This window comes from Bidens hawaiensis, unplaced genomic scaffold, assembly GCF_021521415.1.
Source record: "Bidens hawaiensis isolate Kalapana, Puna unplaced genomic scaffold, B.hawaiensis_p1.1 tig00003244_1, whole genome shotgun sequence".
Lineage (NCBI taxonomy): Eukaryota > Viridiplantae > Streptophyta > Magnoliopsida > Asterales > Asteraceae > Bidens > Bidens hawaiensis.
Window position 1 is genome coordinate 897,150 of NW_027491178.1, and position 11,176 is coordinate 908,325.

General features: G+C 33.3%; 1 protein-coding gene across 1 annotated transcript; it reads left to right on the forward strand.

The window, feature by feature from the left end:
- Positions 1 to 2,982: 2,982 nt before the first annotated feature.
- On the forward strand, positions 2,983 to 6,970 carry LOC143622886 (uncharacterized). Its single transcript, XM_077093907.1, has 14 exons — positions 2,983 to 3,030; positions 3,131 to 3,244; positions 3,385 to 3,443; positions 3,522 to 3,588; positions 3,677 to 3,728; positions 4,024 to 4,107; positions 4,239 to 4,648; positions 4,799 to 4,860; positions 4,947 to 5,016; positions 5,122 to 5,202; positions 5,323 to 5,424; positions 6,054 to 6,181; positions 6,714 to 6,804; positions 6,908 to 6,970. The coding sequence occupies exons 1-14, from the start codon at positions 2,983 to 2,985 to the stop codon at positions 6,968 to 6,970; spliced, it is 1,431 nt and encodes a 476-aa protein (XP_076950022.1).
- Positions 6,971 to 11,176: the final 4,206 nt, after the last annotated feature.

Genomic DNA, 11,176 nt, shown 5'->3' on the forward strand with positions numbered 1-11,176 from the left:
GGTTGCACATTAACACTCATTGCTACTGTTAATGGTGGCCATTGTCATTAATTGAATTTCCTCAAAATGATGTTAATTGTTTAATCAAAAGGCAAATAAATGGTTGATTTTAGACGAGTAGTTAACCAATATAATTGTTTGCTATGCAGGCAACTTATAGACTGCTTGAAATTGCGTTTGCAAACGTGGGAGGAAGAAAATAACCAAGAAAGCCCGGATGAAAAACGACCCGAGTTGTTGACCGATGATTTATTAGTAATGGTTGATCATAGTTGATTTTTGGGGCAACTTTTATTTTTCGGTAATAATTTTTATATCAACAAACATTATTTTTGTTACTTTATCATATTTGTTAATATATTTGACTTAATATGCGTATGTTATGAAATGAATTGTTTTGCTATATATGTCTTTTATGTTGTATTATCAAATTTAATTATCATTTAATGTGAAAATTAGTAATATTACAAAATAATAATAATAATAATAATAATAATAATTTTTTAAAACACCTAAAACTATGACACGCATAAAGAAGTGTCATAAATGGTGTCGTAATTGTGTGTCATAAATGCGCACGTAAAAGATGACACCTCAAATGCATGTCATATTCATTTTATGACAGGGTCTTCCTTGACACATATTTGCGTGTCATATATACCTTTTAATGACACTCAATGCGTGTTATTGAAGGCTTTTTTTCTAGTAGTGATTACACCCGTGCCTACGCACTCCAGTTTGCTAACAAAATTTAGTTTGGTTATAAGCAATTACATCAAAATCTACTAATTCACACAAATGCAAATATATGATGCGCGAAAGTTGGGACTGCCGAGTTAAGTTATTAGGTCCGAGTCAAATATGCAATGACACTTTTATTATACGTCATGGCGATTTATATCCGTCATCTATAATATGGATGCAAATTCGTGTTCGAACAATAAAAAAACAATATTATTTGTTAGCCAATTATGGAAACATACCGGTTAACCTATAAATATACATGCAATTGCATATATATAGACCTTAATCTATGAAACATTGCATGTATATGTGTTTTCACACGTGCAATAAATTATATTTGAATTATAGTGACTTATTTTTTTGACAAAGTTAATTAAGGCCAGAAATTTTTGGAAAGTTGTTTCAGACAATATCAATCACCACAAAGGGGATCCATCACGTTTTAAACAAAAAAACTAGGGTTGTTAATTTGTTCTACAAGAATATGCAAATTGGAATAATTTGTTTGATTATGTTAGAGTTTTTCTCCAATTTTTGGCCCTAAAAGGTGATAATATTATTATATCTCGGATTTGATGAGGATTGAGATATAGAGGCATTATATAGATAGTTAATGTCAGTTTTTCTGTCTGGTTTGGGTTACTAACTCGTATAAGTTTGATGCCGTGGATGTAGTATATCGTGCGCAGACAAATAGCGCGTGTAGTAGGAAAATCATATTTCTAAGTTTTCACTGCAAATTTTAATAGTGGTTTGAGCATCAACTCAATTTTTGTGGTATGAAGCGAAAAGAACGATATGGGAAGTAGCATTGTTGATGTTTATCAAATATGTTGTTATCCTTGCTGAGTAAGCGAACCTTACGCGCCGATTTCAGGTTTAACCTTAGCTGTCTTTACTTATGATTATTATTATTTTTTTCTTAATACATTATAGTTACTTGGAATTGAAATGACAGGGATGCATATGGATTTACTGTGAGACCTCAGTACCTTGAGACATTCAAGGAGTTTAATATTATCTATAAGGTAATATATAGGCCAATTATAATATTATGAATGTTCCTTGTAGAACAAGATTCTAAACATGCTTTAATACATGTACATCGTGGTCCGTTAGACGGATAAGATAGAGAATTGACATTGCCAAACATAAACGGTTTATGGTTTAGGGTTTAGGGTTAGTTGTTGTGTTGTTTAGGTGGGATATACATGCATATGTAGAGTTTAAGCTTGTTTTAATAATCATGTTCCGATCATAATAATTATGGGACATGGCTAAACAAATAACACTGACACACTATCCAGACATCACTGACGTGCCATACGGAACGTATGAGTTATGACATGGAGAAATGGGCATATGGATCTTATGAGTGGAAAATCATACAACCCATATGACCATATTTCCTATCACATGGTCCGTATCATGTGTCAAGTTCTGGTGTGCAAAGTTGATTTGACATCATACGACCCATATGATATGACATACACACCGGTGTACACTGTTGGAGGCGGTGTTTATATAGCAAGACCGTAACTATGTTTGGTTTATATGTCAGAATGAGGAAGAAGAAAGGGCGATAAAATGGGCGGTCTTTCTTGAGCAGTATTCAGAACTTGGTCAACCAAACTCATCTGCTGAGCCTGACGCTGAAGTTACCGAACATAAAACCGATCCTATCTTGGAACCGAGTGGAGACGACAATGCTTTAAGCGACAACAAACCAACAAAAGATAATCAAACCGAGAGTGTTCCTGAAAATGCAACCCCAACAAAAGCAAAGAAGCCCGTGGTGCAAAACTGGGCTGAACTCAGAACGTCTCTAAACGCTATCGAGGATAAAATTTGTCCTCGCGTTAAAAAGAGAATCAAAAATAAAAACGGCCTAGAACATCTTCAATCTATTCAAGAGGATGAACCCGCCGGTGATGAACCTAAAGAGGAGTTAAATATAGATGATGAGGATTCGGATTCATTTCCTTGGAAAGAATTGGAGTCACTCGTTCGTGGGGGCGTGCCAAGAGATCTTAGAGGAGAGGTATGTCTTGACACCTCATCAAACCGTATATCTAAAAGAGTCGAAACATTTTGAAAGTTGCTAAGGTGTATTCTTATTTGTGTTTCAGGCATGGCAAGCCTTTGTTGGTGTGAAAGTACGGCGGGAGGAGGGTTATTACCAGAATTTATTAAATGGTGTTGATGGTGGCAGTAGCCACACACAATCAAATTTACCAGATGGAATCCCGGGGGCGAAAGGAGAAAGAGTTCCAGTTCCAGAAAAATGTAAAAAACAGATTGAAAAGGTCATTAATTTATTTCATTTTTTTTACATGGATAACTTTTTTTATTCTTTATGTGAACTAATCTTCTTTACCAAATGCAGGATTTACAACGAACATTTCCGGGTCATCCTGCATTGAACGAGGAAGGTAGGAACTCGTTGAGGCGTTTACTCCTAGCGTACGCTCGGCACAACCCTGATGTTGGTTATTGTCAGGTAACTTTCTGAATTAAATATAACTAACATAAATACTTTAAACTTAGTTATAACAGATGAATAATTATAACAACCATTCGCTGATCCGCAACTGTCTTCTAGACTATTGTCTGTTTCTTATTTCAAAGTAACATGTGTAGGGAATGAATTTTTTTGCTGGAATATTACTACTGATGATGCCTGAAGAAAATGCCTTTTGGTACGCTTATTCTGTTTAACAAGACACTATAGCATCACCAAAATTATTATTTTGGCATCATTAATGAAATCTTTTCAGGACTTTGGTGGGCATGATTGATGATTACTATGACGGATATTTTACAAAAGATATGATAGAATCACAGGCTTGTCTTTCAAATATTCTTGGATTTTCCAAATATATTTATTCTGAATTCTAATTTGTTTTACTGAATAAGTACTCTTTTTATTCAGGTGGATCAACTTGTTTATGAAGATTTGTTACGCGAACGATATCCTAATCTAGGTTTCTTCACTTCCGAGTCTTGTTAATTTTGTTTACTAATAAATTTGTAAAAATGCTAGTTAACATCCACATCCTTGTTATCATTGTTATATAGTGAATTATTTTGATCACATTGGAGTACAAATGGGATGGATATGTGGACCATGGTTTCTTTCCATATTTGTACATATGATTCCATGGGAAAGTGGTGAGACTTATATAATTTTGGTCTTTATTTTACAATGAAAAAACAGATTTAAAAATAACTTCCAAGAGTAATTCTTTAGAAATAATGATTATGTTATTTTTTTTTCAGTTCTTCGTGTTTGGGACGTGATTTTATTTGAAGGAAATCGTGCGATGTTATTGCGAACTGCATTGGCTCTAATGGAGCTATATGGTATTGAGATTCCTTTAGCAAGATAACAATATTGTTTTTGTAATCACAATTAATGCATTAGCTAATATTCATTTTCTTGAAAAACAAATTGTTAGTATCTGAACTTGACCTGAACCTGTATTGACTTGTAGGTCCCGATTTAGGCCACGCCATGGATGCTGGTGATGCTATCATATTACTACAATCACTACTCGGTACAACTTTCGACAGCAGCAATCTAGTTGTGACTGCCTGCATAAGTTTCTCAGATGTAACAGAAAACACATTACAAAGCCTTAGAGATAAACATAGACCGGATGTGATAGCTGCGGTTGAAGAAAGAATAAGAGGGGAACATTTAAGGAAAAACTCTAAAGGGTTGGCTAATAAACTTTATAGTTTCAAACATGAACGCGAGCCACTTGTGCGTGAAGCTAGTATGAAACAGAAGAGATTAGATAAAGACTCTTCGGACTTAATGTCACCTCTTAAACGCGACGAATCTCTTAATATTGATCCCCTTAATGCAGAAGTAGACTCTCTTCCAGACATTCAAGATCAGGTAATAACCAATAAATATAATATAAAATTTTCACTTTGTATACGAGTTATGTTATATTTAGAGTTAATTACACGGATGGTTTCGTGTAACTTTTAATAGCTCATTGGCATAAGAAGTTACTAGTGTTTATATAATTGTTTACGTGTGCAGGTTATATGGTTGAAGGCTCAGTTGTGCTCAATGTTGGAGGACAAGAGATCGGCTACAGTAAGGTTAGTTTAAGGAAGCTATTTCCTTTTTGTGTCATTCATGAAAGCATACCGATGGACCTATAATAAACGTACTTGTGTCGTTCTAGAGCCGAGGAGTTGGAGACAGCACTTATGGAAATGGCCCAACAAGATAATAGGCTGCAATTAAGCGCAAAGGTATTCCCGCGTCATATATTTAAAACTGGAATAGAAATTCTTTCCACCAATTTTTTTCTATAAAAGTTGTGAAAAAATGATTCAAGATTTGTAAACATGATTTAGATTGAGCATATGGAACAAGACCTATTGGAGCTGCAACAACTTCTTTCCGATAAGAAAGAACAGGAAAAAGCAATGCTTGAGGTTCAAATATTTTTATTCTTTTATTGTAACATATGATTAAACATTGAAAAGAAAATTAAGCTACAGCTTTGTATGTCAAGAACATTGCATACCATAAAACACCAAGTGTATTTGATGTAGGTGCTAATGAGAGTTGAACAAGAACAGAAAATCACAGACGATGCACTTAGATCTGCCGAACGAGATGCAGCTGCTCAGAGATATTTAGTGAGCGTACTCGAGGTACCTTTATAACCCATTTACACAATATGCTTTATCGCTAATGGGTCAAATAAAAAAAATCTAAAAAAAAGGAAACATGCCATATGGGTCAAACGGGTTAAAAAGTAGCTTAGTGTGCTATTTTAATGTATATAAACTCCTAAATAATTTTATGCAAGAAATTATATTATTACTGAAATAATATAAACTCTGCAATCATGTTTGACACAGTAAGCATTATTAGAAGAAAATAATATAATACCAAAAGGTTAATGGATACTTTTATCAAATTTACACATTAATTTCGAACTTGAGTTCAATGAAAGACTATCTGTCTATATTGCAATGTCATGCACAAATTTATTTTAAGTCATCTTTATATAGAACCTAAAAAGATTGACTAGGTGGTATTATATGCATAGATGAGTACAATTATCATTATCAAGATTATAAACTTTGGTTATGTACCAGTTTACTCTCATTACCAAAGATGATATAGTATTGTGAGAGACAAAGATATGAATTCACTCGATCAAATTCCTGGATGATTTCATATTCGTTGCGCTTATAACTTGAGTATTAAACATAAAAACCCCTTACCGAGAAGAAATTTTTTAAGACGAATAAACTTTTGTTTTGTTAATGTGTAGGAGAAATATGAAAAAGCTATGACTTCACTTGGTCAAATGGAAAAGAGGGCTGTAATGGCAGAGTCTATGCTAGAGGCGACGCTGCAATATAACTCTGGCCAAGTTAAAGCACAAGCAGCACCTGCAGGGTACATGCATTTTTTTTTTCTTTCTTTTTTTTTAATTTTTTTTTTTGGAATTAAATATGATTGAATTTCATGCCGTGCTCATTGCTATCTAATTATTATCTGTTTACTGTTTTCTTAATGAAATAACTAAAGATGGAAATTTTGGCCTGTTTACTAATTTGGGTTGGGCCAAAGTTTTATCTCTAACGAATCAAATGGAAATTTACATTGCTGTAACACGTGAAACGGGTCGAAAGCTTTCTCAATCATATTATTCTGAAAAGCTGGATATCATCCGAATAGTACATTTTTTACGAAAATCTAGAAAAAAAAGTGTTTCCGGTCAACCAAACTTGGCCAGTCTATACAAAAAGTTGTGTGCTTTAAATCTATATTACTAAAAATTCATATCTTGCAAGAGTTTATTTTTTTACCAAAAACTTAAGTTACCTAAGTTGACATATATTTATTTACTAGTGTTTGTATGCGCATAAATGCATTGATGCATCATTGACTACTATGTTGACCAACTTAAGTTGTCAATGCTGTATAGAAACCTTCATCCCGAGGCTGCGAAAGACAGCAACGCAACAAAAAGCACAGGCATACTTTCATTTAGGCTAGGTTGGCGCGATAGAAACAAGGTTAGTAAGTATTCTTGACTTCTATTTATGAGTCTATCGCAATTAAAAACAGAATCGATTTGACCAAAGTAAACAAACAATAACGTGTCCATTATGTTTTCAGGGAAAACAATTAGATGAAAGTAAAACCACTAACGAGACATCAGATGTAAGTGATCAAGATTAGGTGTTCTGCTTCAAGCGTAGTGTTACAAGTCTTAGATGCAGGCTTCTACAGCCCGGCCCGAATTGAACCTTAAAGTTTTCGTCTTTAGACACGTTATATGTTCATTCTTTCAACCCGACTAATTGACGTAGCGTGATGATAAAATTGGAAGTCAAACACGTTGATTCTAAGAATACCCGTGAAGAACTTCCCAAAACTCCCAGAAAAGACGTAGATCGTAAATAAGATAAATAATTGAACCTGTTGATTCACACGAATACCAGGATCAATTCTTCCAACTATCGTTGATTCCCGAAGAATACCGATAATTAGGTCCTTCACACACTAACACACACTGTGATAGAGAGGAAATGATTTTTTTATATATTCCAAACCTTCTTTTCTTACATAACAAAATCTCAATTATTTAAAAGAAATAGAAAACCATTGGGCTTCTAATAATTAAACCAAAAGACATAAAATATTAATTATAAACTCTTGTAATTCCATAACTCATGTCGTCATTAGTTGGTAAACTTTTGATCTCCCCACATCATTCTCTCCACCTTTGAAAAAACTCTCCCTCGAGTTTTGTCTTTGAACCGTAACCACTTGGGTCAAAGGGACCATTCATCCAAGTCATGTTAAATACTATCACCACACCTTCACCTTTAGGAGTTATGTGTATGGGTCCATCCCAAATAATTACCACTCCATGCAATTCTTTTATATTCATGTAATCATCATTCACTTTGAGGCCCACCATATCAAGCTCAAACATAAAATATTTTTCTTTGACCTTCAAATATGGGAAATAGTTGATAATTACGGTAGGCAATTTCTTAAAATTTGCATCTTCATTTAACTCATTAATATGAAGTTTCAAAATAGTGGGAGATACCATGTATATGGAAGACAAATTCGAATACCATTAACCACAATATCACCAACATTTTCTACCGTATCATCCTATAAAATTTCATAAAAAATACCTGAATAAATTGTAGACCACTCATGTTTTCTTTTTAAACTTTCAAGAACATCACCGGTTGCCAAACATACCATTCCTCGTCCTCGTATTCATCAAACACTGGCCAGGAATCATAGATATTGTCCCCCTCACAAGCCATACTGAGCCAGGAATTCGGTTTTGATACCACCTGACGTAGCGTGATGATAAAATTGGAAGTCAAACACGTTGATTCTAAGAATACCCGTGAAGAACTTCCCAAAACTCCCAGAAAAGACGTAGATCGTAAATAAGATAAATAATTGAACCTGTTGATTCACACGAATACCAGGATCAATTCTTCCAACTATCGTTGATTCACGAAGAATACCGATAATTAGGTCCTTCACACACTGTGATAGAGAGGAAATGATTTTTTTTATATATTCCAAACCTTCTTTTCTTACATAACAAAATCTCAATTATTTAAAAGAAATAGAAAACCATGGGGCTTCTAATAATTAAACCAAAAGACATAAAATATTAATTATAAACTCTTGTAATTCCATAACTCATGTCGTCATTAGTTGGTAAACTTTTGATCTCTCCACATCACTAATTTACCATATTTACAGCTGGTTATTTGTTTCCTTCTAAGATACAACTATGAATATTGTAACATTTATAGTTTAACTGTTTAAGCCCATAATATACTCTTATTTTGTCATTATGATGGAATCGTACACACCTATAGTGGATAAACAAACAAAATACGATGATTTCATTGGGTGGTTTGTTAAGGATTAGGACTGTTCAAATGGTAAGACCCTACCCTTTTACCTAATACCCTACTCGGACCCTTTACCCTTTTAAGAAGAAACGTGGACCCGAGACCCTACCCTCTAACCAATAAAAGGGTCGGGTATAAATAAGGGTTTCAAGGGTCCAACCCTTTACCCTTTAAGACAGTAATCACAACTTCTTTTTCTGCATTTACTAGTTGCATATCTCATAAATGACTTTAATATATGAATCCTAGAACAATTATACTTTCATTTAATTACATAGTAAAGTCTAACTTCGAAAGTTTATCAATCACTTGAACTAATGCAAACAATATTCACATTCACAAATTACTTGTAGAGAACAATTCAGTGATTTCCATATATATGTTTTCATTAAGTAGTATGGCCTTTATTTTTATTTTTCTTAGTAGTTGAGAAATTTCTGATGAATCATATATAAAATACCAACCTCTCATAAATTTTAGATTAATCGTGAATCTGATGTATATCTATCTAGTAAACGGGTCAAGGGTTTGAAAAAGGGTCGGACCCTTGAAACCCTTTTACCCTTTAAGGTGAAATTTAAATACCCTTTACCCGACCCATATTATTTATTCGGGTCTAATTAAGGGTTTTTAGAGTCGGGTAACCGGTTTTCAAGGGCCCGACCCTTATCTTGATCACCCCTATTAAGGATAATGCATTAGCCGTTACTTGTTATATCCGTTGGAAAATGTTGTTAACGATCATTCAAAACTTAGTTGCTACATTATCTACATTTCCTTGACCCTTTCATAACCCTATAGTCTAACTAAAAATCATACTTTTTAAAATTTATATCTCGTTTTAAAACACCTTCCATATATTTTCCATCATTTTTATTTTTATCTTACTCACGAACATTTGTTTTATTATATTTCTAATTTTTATATACTTTATAATAATTTTTTTATGGATGATCAATAGTAGCTTTTCATGACTTTTCAAAATTTTGTAGTGGTGAAAAATTGGTTGGATGGGATGTAGTGAACTTTTAGTATATCTTTTTATAAAATTTAAAGGTAGGGAAATAGTTGATGGATGGGATATGATATGAATGCTCTAAAGCATCCCATGTTAGCCTAATCCTTACAATTTGAGGAAAGTTTTAGGGTTTTATCTGTTTTGAGCATTCATTTAATCCATAAAAAAATGTGAGTTAAATTTTCATAATTTAGAGAGTGGTTTAATGTGTTATGAGTGAATGAGAGAGAAATGTAATTATTTTTCTATATATTTGAGAAATTACTATTCACACCTTATAATTTTTCAATATATTTCAAAAAGTGGTGGTAAGTGAATGAGAGAAAAATGGTAATGATAAATGTATAAAAAAGTATTACTTACTGGAAAAGAGAGATAAAATATAGTGATTTTTAGTGTAATTTTGGATTTGGAGATGAGAGATTGAATTTTAGAGCATTCACATCTAATCGCGTATCTCAAAATCTAAAATTACACTAAAAATCACTACGTTTTCTCTCATTTCAATTAAATAATACTTTTTTTTATACATTTATCATTACCATTGCTCCTCCTTCACTCACAACCACTTTCAGTTAATATTAAAAAAATATAGGGTGTAAACATTAACTTTTCAACATACAGAAAAATCACTACATTTTTCTCTCCTTCACTTACAACACCCTAACCCACTCCCAACATTAGAGCATTCCCAATGGGTTCTTCATACCCATCTTCATTTCTAAAATTTAGAAAAATCATCTAAATAACCACTCAAACTCATTCCCTATCTCCAAATTCATTTCTAAATTTTAGTGAAATTTTATAGGAATGCTCCAAATTTAGAGTGTTACTACAACACTCCATTTCCAACTATCCTTCCAAATACAAGCCAAAAGCCTTCTAAATGAACTGAATTTCAGGTGTTGGGTTCTTGGTTTTAAAAAACGAGAGGCGAATAAAAGCGATGGAGTTTAAACAGAATTGCGAAGTGCTAGGCGGAAAAGCGAGCGCTTTTTGTACGCGATGCGAACAAATTTCTATAATTTTTATATATGTATATATCATGGGTGTTTAGCATCCCAACCCATAATTTAGCTAAGATTAAGCATTATATATGATTTAATATAACCTACACATACAACCAAAAAACATATTGTACAACATTTAAATGATTAAAAACCAATTGTGTGTGAACGAAAGATGAGCACCTTAGCTTCCCTTTAGGTCACATTTTGCCTAAAAATCTTTCATCGAGCTCGCCTTTTAAACATCGCTCGCCTTGACTAGCCTAAAGCGAAGACCCTCGCCTTAGGTCGCCTCTCGCCTCAGCTCGATTCAGGCATGCCTTTTTTAAAACCAAGGTTGGGTTAACCCGACTTAAATAAGCAAACTAGATTAACCATAAAATAATAATTAGATAGTCAAACTTCTATAAAAATACATTAGAAATGGGTTTAAATTGAAAATGATAATAAAACAGAATAATTA

Bases quoted from the DNA above. Each gene is read 5' to 3' on its own strand.
- LOC143622886 (XM_077093907.1), top strand. From the start codon at position 2,983: ATGGAATCCCGGGGGCGAAAGGAGAAAGAGTTCCAGTTCCAGAAAAAT. The intron at 5,017-5,121 runs GTATTCCCGCGT...AACATGATTTAG, and splicing joins GGCTGCAATTAAGCGCAAAG to ATTGAGCATATGGAACAAGA. The intron at 6,182-6,713 runs GTACATGCATTT...AATGCTGTATAG, and splicing joins GCACAAGCAGCACCTGCAGG to AAACCTTCATCCCGAGGCTG.